The sequence below is a fragment of the Mustelus asterias genome, chromosome 13, assembly GCF_964213995.1.
Source record: "Mustelus asterias chromosome 13, sMusAst1.hap1.1, whole genome shotgun sequence".
In the NCBI taxonomy this organism is placed as follows: Eukaryota; Metazoa; Chordata; class Chondrichthyes; order Carcharhiniformes; family Triakidae; genus Mustelus; species Mustelus asterias.
The window spans coordinates 6,020,199-6,045,307 of record NC_135813.1 but is presented as its reverse complement, the minus strand read 5'-3'; the positions used below and the strand labels follow the sequence as shown (position 1 = coordinate 6,045,307).

Below are 25,109 nucleotides of genomic sequence, written 5' to 3'. Positions count from 1 at the left end.
TTTCAAAAGTAGTTTTTTTTCTCCTAAAAGCCAATTTAAACATTCTTACCAATTCCAGTAAAAATATAAATAATCCACCTTGCAACGTCTGGCTCACATAATTCACTAAAAACCAATTTGAATATTCTTACCAATTCCAGTAAAAATATAAATAATCCACCTTGAAACGTCTGGGTCACATAATTCACTTCATTCCATCAACCGTGAGGGATTACGCTGAACAATTTGTTTCCAATAACTGCCTGGAGCTTTTCCACTACACACACACGGATGTGTATTAATTAGTCAAAAATGTCTCCCCCCTTGTCAAATGATTTCTTTTCTGTAAAATGTTCATATCCTGGCCTGTAACCGGGCACAGTAAGAAGTTTCACAACGCCAGGTTAAAGTCCGACAGGTTTATTTGGAATCATGGGCGCTGTTCCTTCATCAGGTGAGTGGACGCGATCTTCTTGGAGATCCTCTCCACTTTGAGCCGGCGGTTTGCACTGTCGATGGTAGCCATGATGTGGAGATGCCGGCGTTGGACTGGGGTGGGCACAGTAAGAAGTCTCACAACACCAGGTTAAAGTCCAACAGGTGACATTGTAGATCAATGAGGATTATCTCTTCCCTCCCCCACGATAGCTGGATCGGTTGATGAATGGGTTGTCCTGCAGATTCCTGAAGGGTCTGACCCATTTGCTCACCGTTCTGCAGGGGAATCTGGCCGTTTTGGGTTGCTACCGTGCAGTAGCAACACGAGTGGTGTTTACCGCGAGATGGATGCCGCCGACAAACCAAAAGGATGTTCTGTCCACCACACAAATGGGCGTGAGCCCGATTACGTCTGCCGGGACAGCCCGGGAACATCACGCAAGGTTTGGGGCCTACCTCGTTCCAGGCTTTCCCGATATTTTCCCGACATAGTGGGATTAGCGCCAGGCAGATTGCGGCCGGAGAATCCCCCCCAGCCCCCCCCGCCAATTTCTAATGCTACATGCAATTCTGCAATTAGGCAGCACGTACTGAACAATGCCAAGTGTGCTCGGAATTACATTCACAACCTATTCAAGGTTATCAGTTGAGCTTGCAAAGTAGCTCACTTATGCTTGCTGGATGCTATATATTTTCAGGACCTGTCCTCTGTGGGCAAATGGAACATGTCCAGGTATTGCCCCCCTTTTTCATAGAAATCATAGAAATCATAGAACCCCTACCGTACAGAAAGAGGCCATTCGGCCCATCGAGTCTGCACCGACCACAATCCCACCCAGGCTCTACCCCCATATCCCTACATATTTTACCCACTAATCCCTCTAATCTATGCATCCCAGGACACTAAGGGGCAATTTTATCATGGTCAATCAACCTAACCCGCACATCGTTTCACATCGTTTTTTTGAATTAAAACATAGGAAACAATACCTCCCTGGTTCATTCACCATGGCAACACATTAACCGATCAGAGTCAACTTGTCGACCAATCAGCACCCTGTTTTCATGCAGTATAAATCATAGCTCCCTTTGAAAATTGGCATTCTTGCATCTGTCCTGATGAGTACCTGAGGAGAAGTTTCAACAGCATGTGTCTTTTTTAGCAATACTGAAGATTATTTTCATTGCATGAGAAAAAATGAGGACTACAATAAAACAACGTCCAAACTCATATAAATATCTACATGCACAATTTCTCTTTGCTCCTGTATGGAGTACCTAGTTTCTGCTTAGTACCTCCTTCAGAAGGACAGCTCATGTAAGGAGTTCATTGTGTCTTCACTTATAGCCATGAACAAAAGGTACATTGGGGGAGCACGTTATTGTGCTTTCTTAAAATAAAATATTATATTCATGGGACGTGGCTGGGAGCAGCATTATGTCACCGATCCCTAATTGCCCTTGAGCTGATTGCCCATCTAAGAGTCAACCGCATTGCTGTGGCTCTGGAGTCACATGTAGGCCAGACCAAGGATGGTACATTTCCTTCCCTAAAGGGCCACGAGTGAATCAGATGGGTTTTTATGACAATCGACAATGGTTTCATGGTCATCAGTAGATTCTTAATTCCAGATATTTTTTTATATTGAATTCAGATTCCACCATCTGCCGTGGTGGGATTCGAACCCGGGTCCCCAGAACATTCGCTGAGTTTCTGGATTAATAGTCTGGTGATAATACCACTAAGCCATTGCTTAGACGCGATCATCTCTTCCTCCTAAACTATCGCAGAGTTATAATCTATTTATATTTAATTCTTGGAAGTGCAGGGTCGGATTAAGACAAGTCAGCATGGATTTAGTAAGGGGAGGTCGTGCCTGACAAACCTGTTAGAGTTCTTTGAAGAGATAACAAATAGGTTAGACCAAGGAGAGCCAATGGATGTTATCTATCTTGACTTCCAAAAGGCCTTTGACAAGGTGCCTCACGGGAGACTGCTGAGTAAAATAAGGGCCCATGGTATTCGAGGCAAGGTACTAACATGGATTGACGATTGGCTGTCAGACAGAAGGCAGAGAGTTGGGATAAAAGGTTCTTTCTCAGAATGGCAACCGGTGACAAGTGGTGTCCCGCAGGGTTCAGTGTTGGGGCCACAGCTGTTCTCTTTATATATTAACGATCTAGATGACGGGACTGGGAGCATTCTGGCCAAGTTTGCCGATGATACAAAGATAGGTGGAGGGGCAGGTAGTATTGAGGAGGTGGGGAGGCTGCAGAAAGATTTAGACAGTTTAGGAGAGTGGTCCAAGAAGTGGCTGATGAAATTCAACGTGGGCAAGTGCGAGGTCGTACACTTTGGAAAAAAGAATAGAGGCATGGACTATTTTCTAAACGGTGACAAAATTCATAATGCTAAAGTGCAAAGGGACTTGGGAGTCCTAGTCCAGGATTCTCTAAAGGTAAACTTGCAGGTTGAGTCCGTAATTAAGAAAGCAAATGTAATGTTGTCATTTATCTCAAGAGGCTTGGAATACAAAAGCAGGGATGTACTTCTGAGGCTTTATAAAGCACTGGTTAGGCCCCATTTGGAGTACTGTGAGCAATTTTGGGCCCCACACCTCAGGAAGGACATACTGGCACTGGAGCGGGTCCAGCGGAGATTCACACGGATGATCCCAGGAATGGTAGGCCTGACATACGATGAACGTCTGAGGATCGTGGGATTATATTCATTGGAGTTTAGGAGGTTGAGGGGAGATCTGATAGAAACTTACAAGATAATGAACGGCTTAGATAGGATGGACGTAGGGAAGTTGTTTCCATTAACAGGGGAGACTAGGACGCGGGGGCACAGCCTTAGAATAAAAGGGAGTCACTTTAGAACAGAGATGAGGAGAAATTTCTTCAGCCAGAGAGTGGTGGGTCTGTGGAATTCATTGCCACAGAGGGCTGTGGAGGCCGAGACGTTGAGCGTCTTCAAGACAGAAATTGATAAATTCTTGATTTCTCGAGGAATTAAGGGCTATGGGGAGAGAGCGGGTAAATGGAGTTGAAATCAACCATGATTGAATGGTGGAGTGGACTCGATGGGCCGAATGGCCTTACTTCCGCTCCTATGTCTTATGGTCTTATGGTCTTATATCCTTGCAGTTCTTGTGAAAAGGAATATATAGTGTAGGAGAGTGGAAGATCGAGTTTCTGACAATCCCCCGTGCTTTAACAACATTGAAATTCATCCGGAAGTCTACATTTTCCGAGCACACACTGGCATGGAATCTTGCTGCCAATCAGGAAAGCATTCGCTCATTCCCGCTATTCCTGAATGCTGTAATTCCAGATTTTCAAAAAAAATATTGAATTCATATTTCACCATCTGCTGTGGTGGGATTCGAGCCTGGGACCTCAGAGCATTACCCAGGGGTTACTGGGTTACTAGTCCAGTGACAATATCACGACATCATCACCCCTGCTGAATTGTTTCAGATGAGGGTGATGCCTGACTGAAGCTATTCCTAATATTATTGTACCATGAGCGACTGGAGTTCCATTTTGTGCCGAAGGAAGCCATTTGGCCCCTGGTGTCTGCGCCGACTCTTACCCAGGCTTTCCCTGGAACCCTGTGTATTTCCCCCGCTACTCCCCCTAATATATATATATATCTTGGGGCACTTGTGGGAGAGGAGAACTGAGCTCAGCAGGGGGTCAACCAGGGGGACCAGGAAAATTAGCACATCAGCAGCAACACCCTCACTGTAGACTGGCTGTCTCTGCATATGCATGAAATAGACAGCGCAGACAAAAGGTGGATGTTTCACTATATCAACAGGACACAGCTGAATGGCCCTGCTAACAGCACCGAAACTGTAATAAAGACATGATTAAGTGAGCATTGTCTGAACGGACATTTCGTTCAGCTATCATTAAAGATTATGACGTTACCGATGGGATGTGATTAAACAGCTATTGTCTCGGGCCTACCTCTTTGTATCATACGTAAATAATTTACCGGTGGGCGTGACGAGAAACAATTATCTTTACGAGAAGGTTTAAGATATGCCCTATAAAAAAAAGCTGACTGTACACTATTAAGCAGGGCAGACTGAAGAAGCCTTAGAAATTCTTCAGTTCTCCTCTCCTTATCGATAAGATGGTAATAAAGGATCCATCACTCACAAATGCTGTGTCTGAATATCTTTTTAGCTCTGGCACACTGAGGGGCAATTTAGCATGGCCAATCCAGCTAACCTGCACAGCTTTGGACTGTGGGAGGAAACCGTGCAAACTCCACTCAGACAGTGACCCAAGCTGGGAATCGAACCCGGGTCCCTATCATTGTGAAGCAGAATTCACCTTTCGTTGGATTGTTCACCCACTAATATGGAACGTAAACTGGGATTAGACCGTCGTGAGACCGGTTTTACCCTACTAGTGATAAAAGTGTTGTTTCAATGCTCAGTACAAGAGGGACCGCAGGTTCGGATATTTGGTGTGTGTGCTTGGCTGAGGAGCCAATGGTGCAAAGTTACCATCCGTGGGATTATGACTGAACGCCCCTAAGGCAGAATCCCGCCTAAAATTGATTGGCAGGTGGAGGGATTGAAACAGATTTGGAGATTGGTTTGTTTTCACGGAGCTGTGTTTGCACATTTGGGCAGATTTCAGTAGAACTTGGCCTGACATGCTCACCTGGCAAAACACTAAACTTTATCCAGCCGCAAAGCGTGTTGGAATATATTTATGTAACGTGAAATTGAATTCCATACTCAACGTCTAGTCTACACATTGGACCTGGAAAATCAGCTGAAGATGGATTTCAATTCTCTTCATAATTTATAACCCAGTATTTCTTTGCAATGTATTGGTCCCTCTCTGTTGGGCTTGGCTTTGTAGTCAAGTCGTTCAAGGAACTATATTGCTATCTTTGATTACACTGACATGCAATATTTAGCGTAAATTAACAAAAATGTTTTTAAAGCAGCTTTACTATGCCTTAATGGCAGGCTTTAGTGTCAAACTGGCGGCATAGTGGTTAGCACAGCCTCATAGCGCCAGGGACCCGGTTCGGTTCCCGGCTTGGGTCACTGTCTGTGCAGAGTGTGCACCTTTCTCTCCGTGTCTGCGTGGGTTCCCTCCGGGTGCTCCGGTTTCCCCCCACAGTCCGAAAGACGTGCTGGTTAGGGTGCATTGGCCATGCTAAATTCTCCCTCAGTGTACCCGAACAGGCGCTGGAGTGTGGCGACTTGGGGGTTTTCACAGTAACTTCATTGCAGTGTTAATGCCTACTTGTGACACTAATAAATAAACTTCAACTTTCATGAAACCAGAAATATAGTTAAGCGCCAAACGAGTTCATTGTTACATTTGTTCTTGGAATGTGTGTAATCAGGGACGAATGGGCTTCTGGAGGTGGGAGGTGAGAGGTTGACAAGGGCAAGGCAAGGCAAAAACGTGTCAATCATCAGTACCCCTTTGCAGTTGAGACCATTCAACTAAAACTCAATTGACATGCTTGGAGTCAAACTACTCATAAAATTATACCCACTCAAGCACCACCTGTGTGTATGAGTGCCACTGATTGCTGCACATCATTTAACACTTGGTGCACTGACTTTCAAAATCAATGGCTGCCACGGTGTGCCTGTACCCTTGCCTGACTGGACAAGCAGATACCCCCTTAAAAACCTGACAATGGTACTCTGCCTCAGGAGAATACCCGTAATCCTTGGCAAGGTCTCACAATGCGGTTACTGTGTAAAGTTTAAGCACATGGGATTGCGGGTAATGTCTTGAGATGGATAGAATGTTGGTTAGCAGACAGGAAGCAAAGAGTTGGAATAAATGGGTCTTTTTTCCGATTGGCAGATAGTGACTAGTGGGGTTCCACAAGGATCTGTGCTGGAACTCCAACTGTTCACATTATATATTAGTGATTTGGAAGAGGGAACTGAATGTATTATCTCCAAATTTGCAGTTGATACAAAGTTGGGTGGGAGGGTGAGCTGTGAGGAGGATACAGAGATGCTTCAGCGTGATTTGGCAGGCTGAGTGTGTGGGCATCTGCATGGCAGATGCAGTATAATGTGGATAGATGTGAGGTTATCCACTTTGGTAGCAATAATAGGAAGATAGATTATTATTGGAATGGGTGTAAATTGAGAGAGGTGGATACTCAACGAGACTTTGGTGTCCTCGTGCATCAGTCGCTGACAGCTACAGTGCGCAGGTACAGCAGGCAGTAAAGAAGGCAAATGATATGTTGGCCTTCATAGCGAGAGGATTTGGGTATAGGGATGAGGTTGTTTTACTGCAATTGTAGAGGGTGTTGGTGATGCCACACCTGGAGTATTGTGTGCAGTTTTGGTGTCATTATCTGAGGAAGGATGTCCTTCCTATAGAGGGAATACCGCGAAGGTTTACCAGGCTGATTCCTGGTATGGCAGTGTTACAATGTAATCAATTATAACATTGGACCTGTTATAATGTAACCAATAGTAACATGCCGTGAAGGTCAGCTGACTAGCTGACCGGGTATAAATAAAAAGCGGATGGGAATTGTGGGAGTGGGTGTGGCCCAGGGTGTGGCCCCAAGTGTTGGAGTAATGAAGTTTTAAACCTTTTTCTTTGATTTACTTTCTGAAGTTAGTTCTTTTATTGCTTGCAACTATCCCTGCTCCTGGATGAACAAGCAGGTCTGTCATATGAGGAGAGACTAAGTCAGTTAGGATTGTATTCACTGGAGTTTAGAAGAGTGAGAGGGGGTCTCATAGAAACTGATAAAATTCTAACAGGGTTAGACAGGGTAGATTCAGAAAGAATGTTCCCAATGGTGGGGGAGTCCAGAACTAGGGGGCATTGTTTGAAGACAAGGGGTAAACCTTTTAGAACACTAAGAACAATATCAGGTTAACGTCCAACAGGTTTATTTGGAATCACGAGCTTTCGGAGTGCCGCTCCTTCCTCACCTCACTCCTTACTGTGCCCATCCCAGTCCAACGCCGGCATCTCCACATCATGGCTAACTGAGGTGTTTAGAACTGAAGTGAGGAGAAATTTCTTCACCCAGAGGGCGGTGAATGTGTGGAATTCACTCCCACAGAATGTAGTTGAGGCCAAAACGTTGTGTGATTTCAGGAAGAAATTAGATATAGCTCTTGGGGCTAAAGGGATCAAGGGATATGGGAGGAAGGGGGGTATCGGGATATTGAATTGGATGATCAGGCATGATCAAGATGAATGACGGAGCAGGCTCGAAGGGCCGAATGGCCTACTCCTGCTTCTATCTTTCTACATATGTTTCTATGTGCTGAGGTGTGTATTGACAAATGCCCTGTTTAGACCAGTGAAAGGTCTTGGAGTGAAGCCTGTGCCCGAGCTTAGAGTTCAGGATGCAGTTGAGTGGCTAAAACTGTTGTCACTCAGTCATGTGGTCTGGGGCAAGGATGGTATGTGGGCTTGCCAATGCAGCATGCAAAGTTAGGACTGGGCATCAACATGGTCATCGGGACATGGGTCAATGGGCTTTGAGAGGCAATTTCAGACGATGAATGGAGAGAAGATGTCCACGGAGGTGCCTGACTCACCAAAGGAAGGAGCAGAGCCATGAAGAGGAAGGGGTGGCAGCGCCGGCTCCGCACGCAAAGGATGAACCCCAGGGTCTGCGGCCGCCACCCTAAAATACCCGCAAATATCCGAGAGTCAGAGTCACTGAAGACTACGCACGTCCAGGGAATTAGTTTGTCACATCTGCCACTTTTTCAGGATTTGGTGCACTGGGACTTGGAGGATGTTGTTGGGGTTTGGAATGCGCTGCCTGGAAGTGTGGTGGAGGCAGGTTCAATCGAGGCATTCAAGAGGCTGTGAGATGATTATTTGAACAGAAACAACGTGCAGGGATACGGGGGGGAAAAGGCAGGGGAATGGCACTGAGTCATGATGCTCATTTGGCGAGTTGGTACAGACATGATGGGCCAAATGGCCTCCTCCTGCACCGGAACAATTCTGTGATTGTGTGGAATCTCACACTCTGTGGATGTGAGAGTTTCACCCTGAAGAAAGAGGAGAAAAGGAAGTTTAGAAATGTGTCTACTGCGGAGAATGGTCAGAGTCAGCTGGATGGACAGAAAGACAAATGAGTGGTTTGTCAAGAGGAGAAGTTGGGGGATCGAAAGCGTTATGAAGTAAAGTTAGAGAGAGAGAGATAGTCAAATACAGACATCGGAAACAACAGCCGGAATGTTACCACCGTTCACACCAGCGGGATTTTCCCATCTCACTGCAGTGAACGGAAATTTAGCTGGGCGCCAAATTCTCTGGGCGCAATTTTCCCATCCCGTCCCACCCGCTACGGGAATCATAGCGGTCAGGGGCAGATCATGCAAAGGTCTGTTGACCTCAAGCAGGAATTTCCAGCCTTGGGGCCGAGCACGGCGGGAAAAGACTTTGCTGCAGCGGGAGTGTCGTGAATGGCCAATCAGATCACACCCGAAGACTCGACAATGGGGTGGCACGGTGGCACAGTGATTAGCACTGCTGCCTCACAGCACCAGGGGCCCAGGTTCGACTCCGATGTTGGGTTACTGTCTGTGTGGAGTCTGCATGCTCTCCCCGTGTCTGTGTGCTCTGGTTTCCTCCCACAGTCCAAAGATGTGCCTGTTAGGTGGACTGGCCATGCTAAATTGCCCCTTAGCTTACTGGGGTTGCGGGGTAAAGCTGGGTGAAAAGTTGGTGTAGACTCAATGGGCCGAATGGTCTCTTTCTGCACTGTAGGGATTCTATGACTCTCAACTGCCCTCGGGCCAATCGGACCCCACCTGAAGACTTGACAGTGGGGCGGCACAGTGGTTAGCATTGCTGCCTCACAGCACCAGGGACCCTATTCGATTCCGGCCTCGGGTCACTGTCTGTATGGAGTTTGCACATTCTCCCCGTGTCTGTGTGGGTTTCCTCCGGGTGCTCCGGTTTCCTCCCACAGTTCAAAGATGTGCAGGTTAGGTGGATTGGCCATGCTAAATTGTCCCTAGTGTCAGGGAGATTAGCAGGGTAAAATACTTGGGGTTACAGCGATAGAGCCTGGGTGGGATTGTTATCAGTGCAGGCTCGATGGACCGAATGGCCCCATTTTGCACTGTGGGGATTCTATGACAGCCCTGTCTTGGCAACAATTGAAGGAGAAATTGAGGGTAAAAGCAGAAGAAGCTAAATCAGATAATTGGGCAAAATTGAGATGTGGACTGAGGGAGGAATGAAGAAAGCAGAGAAGAAGCAAGAAGATGCCAACAGCTCCAGAAAGGCTCCGGTGAAGATGAACAAAAAATCGACATGGCTCATCACCCACGAGACACCCACTGAGCTTTGGGATCTTTGGCACGGTTTGGGGCATCTTCAAGATGAGGAGGTTAAAAATCACTCCAAACCCAGCCACCCTGCACTGCTCACCACAGATGAGGTAAGCATTCCTCGTGCCAGTATGATGTGATGGAGAAAACTAATGACCACTGGAAGACTCAAAATGCTTCACGGCCAATTAAGTGCTTTTTGAAGTGGGGTATACGTTGTAATGTAAAAGTGAGCCAGTTGATTTGAGCACAGCAAGCTCCCACAAACAGCAATGTGATAATGACTAGATAATCTGCTTCTGTGATGCCGATTGAGGGATAAATATTGGCCAGAACTCTGGGGAGAACGCCCCAGAACAAAGAACAAAGAACAGTACAGCACAAGAACAGGCCCTTCGACCCTCCAAGCCTGCCATGATCACGTTGTCCTATCTAGACCAACCGCTTCTATTCCCTGTCTGTTCATATGTCCATCCAGATGAGTCTTAAATGTCACTAACGTATTTGTCTCAACCACCTCACTTGGCAGTGCATTCCAGGCCCCCACCACCCTCTGTGTAAAAAACTTCCCCCGCACATCTCCAGTAAACCTTTCCCCCCTTATCTTGAACTTGTGCCCCGTTGTAATTGTGATTTCTGCCCTGGGAAAAAGCTTCCAACTGTTCACCCTATCTATGCCCCTCATCATTTTATGAACTTCTATCAGGTCGCCCCTCAACCTCCGTCTTTCCAGGGAGAACAATCCCAGTTTATTCAATCTCTCCTCATAGCCAAAGTCGTGTCATGACATTTTTTCCATCCATCTGAGTGAGCAGTTGGGGCTTTGATTCAGCAGACAGCAGCTCTGTCAGCGCAGCACTCCCTCAGTATTGCACTGGGATATCAGCCTTGATTTTTGTGCTCAAGTCCTCCATTGGAACTTGAATCCACAACTTGGAGGTGAGTGTGCGATTGACTGAACACTGCTGACACACAGTACTTAGTCCCACTTCCTGTGAGGTTTCAGACTGTCATTAGCAAGATCAAAATATTGACAAGCAAGCTGATAATAATCCCCCTCAAATCACGTCATCTCTCATTTGCCATGCCAAAAATGACACGTTTGGTGAATTGCTGCAGTGCATCTTGTAGATGGTACACACTGCTGCTACTGAGCGTCGGTGGTGGAGGGAGTGGATGTTTGTGGATGGGGTGCCAATCAAGCGGGGCTGTTTTATCCTGGATGGTGTCGAGCTTCTTGAGTGTTGTTGGAGCCGCACCCATCCAGGCAAGTGGGGAGTATTCCATCACACTCCTGACTTGTGCCTAGTAGATGGTGAACAGGCTTTGGGGAGTCAGGAGGTGAGTTACTCGCCGCAGTATTCCTAGCCTCTGACCTGCTCTTGTAGCCACTGTGTTTATGTGGTGAGTTCAGTTGAGTTTCTGGTCAATGGTAACCCCAGGGATGTTGACAGTGGGGGATTCAGTGATGGTTACACCATTAAATGTTATGGGACGGTAGATAGCGTGTCTCTTATTGGTGATGGTCATTGCCTGGCATTTGTCTGGCGTGAATGTTACTTGCCACCTGTCAGCCCAAGCCTGGATATTGTCCAGGTCTTGTTACATTTGAACATGGGCTGCTTCAGTATCTGAGGAGTGTGACCTGTATTGGATGGTTCACTGTATTTCAATGTGCTCTGTATTTGCAAGTACATTTGTATTTGAAAGTGCACTGTATTTATAGGTTAGAGTATTTGTAAATGCACTTTATTTGTACGTGCATTTGGATTTGAAGGTGTATTTCCAAGTATATGACGGTGTATTTGTATATGACGGTATATTTGTATTTGCACATTTTTCTGCAACTGTGACTACTGTGACGACTGTTACCCTCTCCTATTTGATTTTAAGCATTGTTTCCAGTTTCAACTGTACAAATGTTCGCTTTTCTTATACTTTTTCAAATGGAGTAATGTATGGTTTTTTTTCTAATTAGGGACTGAAAGGTTACCCTGGACCACCTGGACATCCTGGAAAACCAGTGAGTGTTTCATTCCCTTCATACTCACCGATGCAGTCAGAGAATGTTCGTGGATTTAATTCAGTGCAAAAAATAACCTCAGTGTTCACCTCCAACCTGGCTTCCTCTCTAAGTTCTTCTCAGGGCAGTTAAGAGTCAACCACATGGGTCTGGAGTCACATGTAGGCCAGACCAGGTAAGGACGGCAGATTTCCTCCCCTAAAGGACAGTAGTGAACCAGATGGGTTCTGTACAACCTCAGTAGTCACAGTTACCATTACTGAGACTGGCTTCTCAATTCCAGATTGATTGGTTGAATTTAAATTCCACCAGCTGCCGTGGTGGGATTTGAAACCACTTCCCCAGCTCATTATTCGTCCCAGTGACATGCCCACTATGCCATCATCACCCCAGTATATGGACAGTGTGATTCACCTTGACTTGCAAAGAGGCCTGGCATTGTGGGTCAACACAGTAAGAAGTTTAACAACACCAGGTTAAAGTCCAACAGGTTTATTTGGTAGCAAAAGCCACACAAGCTTTCGGAGCTGCAAGCCCCTTCTTCAGGTGAGTGGGAATTCTGTTCACAAACAGAGCATATAAAGACACAAACTCAATTTACATGAATAATGGTTGGAATGCGAATACTTACAACTAATCAAGTCTTTAAGAAACAAAACAACGTGAGTGGAGAGAGCATCAAGACAGGCTAAAAAGATGTGTATTGTCTCCAGACAAGACAGCCAGTGAAACTCTGTGGGGGTTACAAATAGTGTGACATGAACCCAATATCCCGGTTGAGGCCGTCCTCGTGTGTGCGGAACTTGGCTATCAGTTTCTGCTCAGCGACTCTGCGCCGTCGTGTGTCGCGAAGGCCGCCTTGGAGAACGCTTACCCGAATATTGTGGGTCAACACACATCACGCGGACTGCAGCGATTCAAGAAGGCAGCTCATCACCACCTTCTCAAGGGCAACTATGGATGGGCAATAAATGCTGGCCAGCCAGCGACGCCCATGTCCCTCAAATGATTTTTTAAAAGTTGTAGGAACATACAGAAATGAGAAAGAGAAAAAGACCATTGGTCCATATAATTACAAAGTTGTCTGCATCACAATACAAACATTCTCACCCACCCAGAGCTATGGAACTTTCTGAGGGAGGCAGAAAAATAACAAAATATCTTTATTACGTAATATATTCAGTTGAGCAAAGGAATTAATGTTTAAGTTTAAAGTTTATTTATTATTAGTCACAGGTAGGCTTACATTAACACTGCAGTGAAGTTACTGTGAAAATCCCCTCGTCGCCACACTCCGGCGCCTGTTCAGGTACACCGAGGGAGAATTTAGCACGGACAATGCACCCTAACCAGTACGTCTTTCAGATTGTGGGAGGAAACCGGAGCACCCGGAGGAAACCCACGCAGACACGGGGAGAATGTGCAGACTCCGCACAGACAGTGACCCAAGGCCAGAATCGAACTCGGGTCCCTGGTGCTGTGAGTCAGTAGTACTAACCATTGTGCCGCCATGACGTAGTGCTAATGTCACTGGACGAGTAATGTGCTGGGGGCGTGGGTTCAAATCCCACCACGGCAGCTGGTGGAATTAAAATTCAATCAATAAAACTGGAATTGAAAAGCTGGTCTCAGCAACGGTAACTTTGATAACTCAGATTGTACAAGACGCATCTGCTTCACTAATGTCCTTAAGAGAAGGAAATCTGTCGTCGTTACCCGGTCTGGCCGACAAAGAACAAAGAACAGTACAGCACAGGAACAGGCCCTTCGGCCAACCAAGTCTGTGCCGACACAGATGCCTCTCTAATCTAATCTATCCTTGCCTCCAAGTGCTCCATATCCCTCTATTCCCTGCCTATTCAATCCATCTATCCAGATGCCTCTTGGACGTTATAGAATCTACACGTGACTCCAGACCCACAGCAATTGAAATTACATAGGTTTAAGGTGCGTGGGGAAAAGTTTAGAGGAGATGTGCGAGGTAAGTTCTTTACACAGAGGGTGGTGAATGCCTGGAACGCGCTGCCCATGGGGGTGGTGGGAGCAGGTATGATCGCAGAATTTAAGGGGCAATCGGACGAATACATGAATAGGATGGGAATGGAAGGATACGGGCTCCGTAAGTGCATACGGTTTCAGTTTCGGCAGGCATCATGATCGGCGCAGGCTTGCAGGGCCGAAGGGCAAAGAAAAACACTTTTCTTTGTTCTTTGCTGACAGAGTGAGACACCCAGTTCAAGGACGATTAGGGATGGGTAACAGATGCTGGCCCAGCCAGTGACCTCCGCATCCCGTGAAAGAATAAAGAAAATAAATTCAACCTTCCCTATGTGGCATGGTGGCACAGTGGTTAGCACTGCTGCCTCACAGCACCAGGGACCCGGGTTCGATTCCCGGCTTGGGTCACTGTCTGTGTGGAGTCTGCACGTTCTCCCCGTGTCTGCGTGGGTTTCCTCCGGGTGCTCCGGTTTCCTCCCACAGTCCGAAAGACGTGTGGGTTAGGTTGATTGGCCATGCTAAAGTGTCAGGGGATTAGCAGTGTAAATATTGGGGTTATAGGAATAGGGCGTGGGTGGGATTGTGGTCGGTGTAGACTCGATGGGCCGAATGGCCTTCTTCTGTACTGTAGGGGTTGTATGTTTTATTTAATTAGTGCTCCTCCACTCCACCTTTGGGCATGTTGACAACCTCTATTTCCCTTAAAGAATTCAAGCATCCTCGACACAAAGGTTTTGAAGTGAATCATTGTGAGAACACGTTATTGTGGTTCTACTAATAGATTCAGTCTGTTTGTAGCTCGTTGCTACAAAAGATAATGTGCACAGCACTCCATGGTAATCTTTAGCACACAGATGGTATAGGTGGCCACGGAATCTAAACTTTGACAAAAAGCAGTCAGCTTTCTAACTCCCATTACTGAAATCTCCGTGCTAATCTTTAACATTCTAAAGTAACAACCTGGGAAAAGCAAAGCCTCGTTTCAAACCAGATTTAACTTAGAAAAACTTAGAAACTTACAAACCCTACAGTGCAGAAAGAGGCCATCTGGCCCATCGAGTCTGCACCGACCACAATCCCACCCAGACCCTACCCCCATATCCCTACATATTTACCCGCTAATCCCTCTAACCTACGCATCTCAGGACACTAAGGGGCAATTTTAGCATGGCCAATCAACCTAACCCGCACATCTTTGGACTGTGGGAGGAAACCGGAGCACCCGGAGGAAACCCACGCAGACACGAGGAGAATGTGCAAACTCAACACAGGCAGTGACCCAAGCCGGGAATCGAACCCAGGTCCCTGGAGCTGTGAAGCAGCAGTGCTAACCACTGTTCTACCATGCCGCCCTCAATTTATCTGCACAATTTATTTTTCAAAGATTATTTTCAGAAATGCACTGGAAATTTCCAGTTTTTCTGCAACAAATCAGCATTGCGGACAATTTGCATTCTGAAAATGGAAAATTAGGAATTGCAAAGCAGTCTTGTGTGAGTCATGGAGGTTTTCAGCATGGAAACAAGTCCATGCCGCCCAGTTTTAAACCCCTAAGCTAGTCCTAAATGCCCGCATTTGGCCCATATCCCTCTATACCCATCTTAACCATGTAACTGTCTAAATGCTTTTGAAAAGAAATTGTACCCGCCTCTACTACTACCTCAGGCAGCTTGTTCCAGACACTCACCGCCCTCTGTGTGAAAAAATTGTCCCTGTGGACCCTTTTGTGTCTCTCCCCTCTCACCTTAAACCTATGCCCTCTCACCTTAAACCTATGCCCTCTAGTTTTAGACTCTCCTACCTTTGGGAAAAGATGTTGACTATCTACCTGATCTGTGCCCCTCATTATTTTATAGACCTCGATAAGATCATCCCTCCGCCTCCTACGCTCCAGGGAAAAAAGTCCCAGTTTCTCCAACCTCTCCTTATAACTCAAACCATCAAATCCCAGTAGCATCCTAGTAAATCTTTTCTGCATTTTTTCTAGTTTAATAATATCCTTTCAATAGTAGAGTGACCAGAACTGTACACAGTATTCCAAGTGTGGCCTTACCAATGTCTTGTACAACTTCAACAAGACGTCCAAACTCCTGTATTCAATGTTTTGACCAATGAAACCAAGCATGCCAAATGCTTTCTTCGCCACCCTGTGCACCTGTGACTCCACTTTCAAGGAGCTATGAACCTGTACCCCGAAATTCTTTTGTGTTCTATAACTCTCCCCAGTGCCCTACCATTAACTGAGTAACTCCTGCTCTGGTTCGATCGACCAAAATGCATCATCTTACATTTATCTAAATTAAACTCCAAAACTAGACAGGAATGTGAGTTGCGAGGATGATGCTAAGAGGCAACTTCCCACTGAGGAGTGGAACAGGTGGTGATTGTTGAGTGTCTGTAGTCTCACTCACACGGCGGACTTCACTCTCTGGTGGAGAACGGCCTTAAGGCCCAGAGGTCAATTCAGGCTCTGAGGTGGCCAACCGAGGGCGGCACGGTGGCACCGTGGTTAGCACCGCTGCCTCACAGCGCCAGGGACCCGGATTCGATTCCGGCCTCGGGTCACTGTCTGTGTGGAGTCTGCACGTTCTCCCCACGTCTGCGTGGGTTTCCTCCGGGTGCTCCGGTTTCCTCCACAGTCCGAAAGATGTGCTGGTTAGGGTGCATTGGCCATGCTAAATTCTCCCTCAGTGTACCCGAACAGGCGCCGGACTGTGGCGGCTAGGGGATTTTCACAGTAACTTCATTGCCGTGTTAATGTAAGCCTACTTGTGATTGATAAATAAACTTAATAATGCTGGCAACTTGCCAACTGTAGTTTTGGGGGGAGGTGGTGGGAGCTCCACCACTTGGGGTGACCACTCAATAAAACCTTTGAGGTCCATCGAGGGCGCCCCACCCTCCCCACTCCCTCAGTGGCAAGAGCCTACCCCGGTCTTTGGAAACACACCCTTCACCTTCACCAACTACCTCAACACCCCCTGCCCCCCCCGTCGCCCCCTCGCCCCCATCTCTCCCTATTCACCTCCCAACCCACTGCCGAGGGTTGATTTAAAAGCTGTATTCGCTCTGCAGTCGACAGCCATAACATTGAGCTGAATGAAGATGAGTTAACCAAAACTCCCATTTTAGCTGCTGAACAGGGTCCTTTGCAGAAATTGTGCGCCGGTGCTGGGGGATAAAAATGGTGGGGCGGTGTTAATCCTGATGCATCCATGGGAGAGCTACTCACAATTTTGAAACCTCAACACAATTACTGGCCAGCGCTTTCCACTTTCTTTTCTATATTTTTTTTAAGTTTATTAATTAGTGTCACAAGTAGGCTTATTATAACACTGCAATTAACACCTCGTGCTGCCTCGGAAAAGCAACCAGCATAATCAAGGACTCCACACACCCTGGACATACTCTCTTCCACCTTCTTAGAACCAGAGGGCACAGCCTCAGGCTATGCCTGTGTCTGTGTCTGTCTGCCCATGTCTCTGTCTCTCTCACACACTCTCTGTCTCTCACACACTCTCTCTGTCTCTCACACACTCTCTCTGTCTCTCTCACACACTCTCTGTCTCTCACACACTCTCTGTCTCTCACACACTCTCTCTGTCTCTCTCACACACTCTCTGTCTCTCACACACACTCTCTGTCTCTCACACACTCTCTGTCTCTCACACACTCTCTCTGTCTCTCACACATTCTCTCTGTCTCTCTCACACACTCTCTGTCTCTCACACACTCTCTCTGTCTCTCTCACACACTCTCTGTCTCTCACACACACTCTCTGTCTCTCTCACACACTCTCTGTCTCTCTCACACACTCTCTGTCTCTCACACACTCTCTCTGTCTCTCTCACACACTCTCTGTCTCTCACACACTCTCTCTGTCTCTCTCACACACTCTCTGTCTCTCACACACACTCTCTGTCTCTCACACACTCTCTGTCTCTCACACACTCTCTCTGTCTCTCACACACTCTCTCTGTCTCTCTCACACACTCTCTGTCTCTCACACACTCTCTCTGTCTCTCTCACACACTCTCTGTCTCTCACACACACTCTCTGTCTCTCACACACACTCTCTGTCTCTCACACACTCTCTCTGTCTCTCACACACTCTCTCTGTCTCTCACACACACTCTCTGTCTCTCACTCACTCTCTCTGTCTCTCTCACACACTCTCTGTCTCTCACACACACTCTCTGTCTCTCTCACACACTCTCTGTCTCTCACACACGCTCTCTGTCTCTCACACACACTCTCTGTCTCTCTCACACACTCTCTGTCTCTCACACACTCTCTCTGTCTCTCTCACACACACTCTCTGTCTCTCTCTCACACACTCTCTGTCTCTCACACACACTCTCTGTCTCTCTCACACACTCTCTGTCTCTCTCACACACTCTCTGTCTCTCACACACACTCTCTGTCTCTCACACACACTCTCTGTCTCTCACACACTCTCTCTGTCTCTCTCACACACTCTCTGTCTCTCACACACACTCTCTGTCTCTCACACACACTCTCTGTCTCTCACACACACTCTCTGTCTCTCTCACACACACTCTCTGTCTCTCACACACACTCTCTGTCTCTCTCACACACACTCTCTGTCTCTCACACACACTCTCTGTCTCTCACACACACTCTCTGTCTCTCTCACACACACTCTCTGTCTCTCACACACACTCTCTGTCTCTCTCACACACACTCTCTGTCTCTCACACACACTCACTGTCTCTCACACACACTCTCTGTCTCTCACACACACTCTCTGTCTCTCACACACACTCTCTGTCTCTCTCACACACACTCTCTGTCTCTCACACACACTCTCTGTCTCTCACACACACTCTCTGTCTCTCTCACACACACTCTCTGTCTCTCACACACACTCTCTGTCTCTCACACACTCTCTCTGTCTCTCACACACACTCTCTGTCTCTCACACACACACTCTGTCTCTCACACACACTCTCTGTCTCTCACACACACTCTCTGTCTCTCACACACTCTCTCTGTCTCGCTCACACACACTCTTTAAAACAGAGATGAGGAGGAATTTCTTCAGCCAGAGAGAGTGGTGAATCTGTGGAACTCTTTGCCGCAGAAGGCTGTGGAGGCCAGGTCATCGAGTGTCTTGAAGACAGAGATTGATAGGTTCTTGGTTGATGAGGGGATCAGGGGTTATGGGGAAAAGGCAGGAGAATGGGGATGAGAAAAATATCAGCCATGATTGAATGGCGGAGCAGACTCGATGGGCTGAGTGGCCTAATTCTGCTCCTATGTCTTATGGTCTCTGTCGGGAAAAAGATACAAAAGTCTGAGGTCACGTACTAATCGACTCAAGAACAGCTTCTTCCCTGCTGCTGTCAGACTTTTGAATGGACTTACCTCGCATTATGTTGATCTTTCTCTACACCCTAGCTATAACTGTAACACTACATTCTGTACCTTCTCCTTTCCCTTCTCTATGAATGGTATGCTTTGTCTGTATAGTGCGCAAGAAACAATACTTTTCACTGTATGTTAATACATGTGACAACAATAAATCAAATCAATGAAGTTGCTGTGAAAATCCCCTAGTCACCACACTCCGACGCCTGTTCGGGTACACTGACGGAGAATTTAGCACGGCCAATACACCTAACCAGTACGTCTTTTGGACTGTGGGAGGAAACCGGAGCACCCGGAGGAAACCCACGCAGACACGGGGAGAACGTGCAGACTCCACACAGACAGTGACCCAAGCCGGGAATTGAACCTGGGTCCCTGGCGCTGTGAGGCAGCAGTGCTAACCACTGTGCCACCCTGTGAAAGAATAGGTGGCAAAATAGGGTCCCAGTGAATACGGAAGGGAAACCCCCCAACCAGGAGTGTTGGGGAGAAACCAAACGGCATTAGTAGGCAGAGAGGTCTTGACTCATGATGGAACATTACCGGGGCTTGCTTTTCTGGCCACAGCAACCCCAACCCCACTATCCTTGGTCCCAGAGCAACACACATGGTGCAACTCCAGGCCAGGTACAGTCCCCTGTTAAGAACCAGGCCAGAAACTCCAAGGTGCTTTATGGAGTTAGCCTGGACCCTAAGCTTTACATTTGATTTTGACATTAGGATGAATGTTCCACTGCAGGTATGATTCAAGTGACCCACTAGGGAGCTTTTATCAAATAAAGTTTACTTAAGAACACAGTTAAAATATCATAAAAAGAAATTATCGCAACTTTTACCAATTACATGTTTTGACACAGTATAAACCATAACAGCTATTGTTCAGTCCACACGGACTGCAGCGGATCCAGAAGGCAGCTCACCACCACCTTCTCAAGGGACAATTATGGATGGGCAATAAATGTTGGCCTGGCCAACAATGCCCACACCCCACGAGCAATTCTTTTAGAATGTTGGAGAAATGACCCTTGCGGTTAGTTAGCCTTGTCCTTGTTTATTTAATAGTGACCATAGTCTCTCTACAAGGTGGTGAAAGTGTGAGATCAAAGTAACATGTTTCCCTTCTCTGGAATTAGAGAATGCAGAGTAACCAAACAGTCTGGAGGATTCTGAAATAAGCCGTATATGTTTCAGACACGGAAGAAGTTGGAATTCAATGTCCTTCGGCTCCAGCAGAATGGAGTCATTTTTTGAAATAGCAGAACCACATTAGCTGTTCTCCAGTCGCCTAGCACCTCCCCCGTGGCCAGAGAGGAATTAAAAATTTGGGTCAGAGCCCCTGCAATCTCCTCCCTTGCCTCCCACAGCAGCCCAGGGCACAATTCATCTGGACTTGGAGATTGATCCACTTTTAAGGCTGCCAACACTTCCAAAACCTTGCCTTTCCCTATGGCAATTTGGTCAAGAACCTCACAGTCTCTCTCTCCCTGAATCCCACACCATCGTCCTCACTCTCGTGGGTGAAGGCAGATGTGAGGTATTCACTCAACACTCTACCAATGTTCTCTGGCCCCACCCACAGATTGCCCCTTGCTCCCTGATGGGCCCTACTCTTTCCGTGGTTATTCTCTTCCCATTGGTATACTTACTGAATATCTTGGGATTTTCCCAACTTTTTTCACGTCAGTTGCAATGTTCTGTTCAGTAAGAAGTCTCACAACACCAGGTTAAAGTCCAGCAGGTTTATTTGGAATCACGAGCTTTCGGACCGCTGCTCCTTCCTCAAGTGAGGACTTCATCAGGACTCACCTGAGGAAGGAGCGACACTCCGAAAGCTCATGATTCCAAATAAACCTTTTGGACCTTAACCTGGTGTTGTGAGACTTCTTACTGTGCCCATCCCAGTCCAACGCCGGCATCTTCACATAACTTTCTGTTCTTGAAAGTTTATTTATTAGTCACAAGTAAGGCTTACATTAACGCTGCAATGAAGTTACTGTGAAATTCCCCTAGTCGCCACACTCCGGCGCCTGTTCGAGTCAATGCACCTAACCAGCACGTCTTTCAGACTGTGGGAGGAAATCGGTGCACCCGGAGGAAACCCACGCAGACACGGGGAGAACGTGTGGACTCCACACAGACAGTGACCCAAGTCAGGAATTGAACCCGGGTCCCTGGTGCTGTGAGGCAGCAGTGCTAACCGCCATGCCACCGTATGAAGGAAAGCAAACCTTGATAACCTACAGGATTGAGTGCTCTGGCCAATGTCATAAGGAACAGTTCAGCTATCCATTACATAAAGCATCTCAACACCTGATGGGTATATACCAGCGTAATGTTACTGTTGTAAAATTATGCTGTTATGAACCTTCTCTTCATGTTTCGGTGAAGACTCTCCATGTCCTTGGTGCAGTTTGTTTTAATTTCTTTGGATACCATTGTTCAGGTTTGAATACCTGGAATAAACAGGCTTTTTTTTCCCAAAATAAAAAGCAAATATATTTTGAAAGCAGCTGGATCTGTTTATCGAGGGAAAGTCGAGCCAGAAGCTCTTGGAAGTGCAAATGTGTTGGAGTGAGAGACTCTCCAACATGCTCTGTATCTACAGTGAGCTCATTCATACAAACGCGTTCCCCTGCACCTCAGATACACATGGAAGGAGTTTTAAAAACTTTCTTTCTAATAAAATCATGGCACGGTTTACTGAGGTTTATGCGAGCCAGCATGAATTCATAGCTATAGGGCGCTAAATTCCCAAAAAAGTTCCAAGTGTCACAACAGCGTGAAAATAGAAGTGTTCCACGCCGGTCTTTTGGGAGAGGTCGGCATTCTGGCAATCTCCCGACACCCTGTCAGATTTTCAGACAGCCGGGAGCTTTGTGCCGGGTAGGGATGGAGCCTAATTACACCGGCTGTAGAGCATCCGAACACATAGCGCAGAGCACCCCAATCTCCGACTGAACCAGGCAACCTCCTCCCACCCCCTCCACCCCTCCCACCACAGACATCGACTCCCCCTCCCCACCCCCATCATCGGTGGTATTGTCCCTCTGCCACACCCAACACGGGTCGCTGGCATCGGGGCATCAGGACCCACTCGATGAGTCTCCTGACGGCCCCCACTGCCCTCGCGATCCCCTCCGTGGCCCACCCCTGCCGTGCCCCCCCAGCCCCACACAACACCCCCTTGCATAGCTGCGCACACCTGTGTACCCCCTCCTTGCAGCACTCCCCCTGCCAACCACCCCCCTTGCAGCACTACCCCCCCCTGCCAACCACCCCCCCCTTGCAGCACTCCCTCCCTGCCAACCACCAACCCCCCTTGCAGAGCTCCCCCCCACCAACCACACCCCTTGCAGCACTCCTTCTGCCAACCACCCCCTTTGCAGAGCTCCCCATTAGGTCCCCACCCCCTTGGCCCTGCCCCTGGCGCACTTACGCTGCCCAGTGAGCAGTGTCAAGGTGCCCAATGGGCACTCCCCATCCATGGCCTCCAACCACCCGGGGGCTTCAATGGCCTCCAATCACCCCCCCCCCCCAACCACCCACCCCCCCCCCCTCACCCACCACCCCCCCCCCACCCCCCCACCCCCCCAACCCCTCCGTGTGGCCATGGCGCCAAGTCTTCATGATTGCATTGCAGTTCTGACTCTCGGCGATAGGGGGCAGAGGCAGCTGTGTCGGACAGAGTAAGTCCTTTGAGCTCTCACCCTGTTTATCTTAATTGGCTCCGCACCCTTTCTGGACGCGGAACCATTCCCGTCTGCAAAATAGGGTCACGAGGATAGTTAACCAATGGGCGCCCGAGGCTGGAGTCGAACCCGGGTCCCTGGCACTGTGAGGCAGCAGTGCCACCGTGCCACCCCAAGTTTCTTACCTGACACCTATTTAAATTTTTATTGTCAGTCTACCTGCAGGCGGAATTTTCTGGTAGGTGCTGGAACTCTCTCGTTTCTCCACTCAGTGGTTGGCACGGGAAGAATGTCAGTCCTACCCCTCATATCTGGATCAGTTTAAATGAGCTGGATACAGTGAGGCCATGCCAGCCACCAGTAATAATATCTTGTCAGTGTTTCTGTTGCCGGGCTTTGATGGTGAAGAAACCATTTCCATTGTCTTGAATCAATAATTGTCAAGAGGTAAAACCGTAGCAGAAATGTAGTTCCTGGTTGAGGTCACAGATGTGGAGATGCCGGTGTTGGACTGGGGTAAACACAGTAAGAAGTTTAACAACACCAGGTTAAAGTCCAACAGGTTTATTTGGTAGCAAAAGCCACACAAGCTTTCGGAGCTCCAAGCCCCTTCTCCGAAAGCTTCTCCGGAGCTCCGAAAGCTTGCGTGGCTTTTGCTACCAAATAAACCTGTTGGACTTTAACCTGGTGTTTGTTAAACCCCTTACTGAGGTCACAGAGTCAGAGAGGTTTACAGCATGGAAACAGGCCCTTTGGCCCAACTTGTCCATGCCGCCCCTTTTTTCTAAACCACTAAGCTAGTCCCAGTTGCCTGTGTTTGGCCCATATCCCTCTATACCCATCTTACCCATGTAACTGTCCAAATGCTTTTCAAAAGACAAAATTGTACCCGCCTCTACTACTACCTCTGGCAGCTCGTTCCAGACACTCACCACCCTCTGTGAGAAAAAAATTGCCCATCTGGACCCTTTTGTATCTCTCCCCTCTCACCTTAAACCTATGCCCTCTAGTTTTAGACTCCCCTACCTTTGGGAAAAGATGTGGACTGTCTAGCTGATCTATGATGTGGAGCTGATCTATGCCCAGGAGACTGTCTAGCTGATCTATGCCCAGGAGACTGGGAGTATATACTGGTGGCAGTGTGTTGTAGATCACTCAGGGAGTTCAGGGTGCAGTGGCAACATGTACCCTCCAGGTCTGGAGATATAATGATGGTAGAGGTTCCAATGTTCTTTCCATCGCATTTCTGACCAAAAATCTCCACCACCGAAAAATCTCTTCCATTGGGTGGCATAGTGGTTAGCCCCGCTGCCTCACAGCACCGGGGACCCAGGTTCGATTCCGGCCTCGGCTCACTGTCTGTGCGGAGTCTGCGCATTCTCCCCGTGTCTCTGTGGATTTCCTCCGGGTGTTCCGGTTCCCTCCACATTCCAAAGATGTGGGGTTAGGTGGATTAGCCATGCTAAATTGACCATGAGTGTTAGGAGGGCTCGCAGGGTAAATACATGGGGCTAAAGGGATAGGGCCTGGGTGGGCTTGTGGTCAGTGCAGACTCGATGGGCCAAATGGCCTCCTTCTGCATTGTAGGGATTCTGTGATACTCTCATAGTTTGGCGATATAATGACGGTAGAGGTTCCAATGTCCTTTCCATCACATTTCTGACCAGAAATCTCTTCTACCAAAATATTTCTTCCACTGGGTTAGCACTGCTGCCTCACAGCGCCAGGATTCGATTCCCGGCTCGGGAATCCGTGTCCCGGCTCCCGACCCGTGTCTGCGTGGGTTTCCTCCAGATGTTCCAGTTTCCTCACACACTCCAAAGATGTGGGGTTAGGTGGATTGGCTATGTTAAATTGACCCTTAGTGCCAGGGGGGCTAGCTGAGGTAAATAGGTGGGGTTAAGGGGATAGGGCCTGGGTGGGACTGTGGTTGGTGCAGGCTTGATGGGCCGAATGGCCTCTTTCTGCACTGTCGGGATTCTATGATTCTCTGATAAAATTGGCGTGTGTGGGATGGATTTTGCAAGTTGATATGCAACCTGTTTGAGCATGAACACTCCTCTCATTGGCTCTGGTGTGGGACTTGAAACTGGAGCTTGTGACTCAGAGACAGTGATACTGTGCCACAAGGCCTCACTGTGTGTACTCGATTAGAGCAAAGCCAATAATGCAGCCGTGAAAAGTCTGTTGGATATTTCAGTCTGTGAATGAGTGCGTTTGGGTGATAATCCTTTCAATGAGTTCATAGAATCCTAC

General features: G+C 47.7%; 1 protein-coding gene across 1 annotated transcript in view; it reads left to right on the top strand.

Moving 5' to 3' along the window:
* col27a1b (collagen, type XXVII, alpha 1b) overlaps positions 1–25,109 on the top strand; it is a 610,967-nt gene that overhangs the window by 156,976 nt on the left and 428,882 nt on the right. Inside the window, exons 12-13 of the mRNA XM_078227545.1 lie at positions 700–860; positions 11,731–11,775. Of these exons, the coding sequence (XP_078083671.1) occupies positions 700–860; positions 11,731–11,775 (206 nt within the window). The remainder of the gene's footprint in view (positions 1–699; positions 861–11,730; positions 11,776–25,109) is intronic.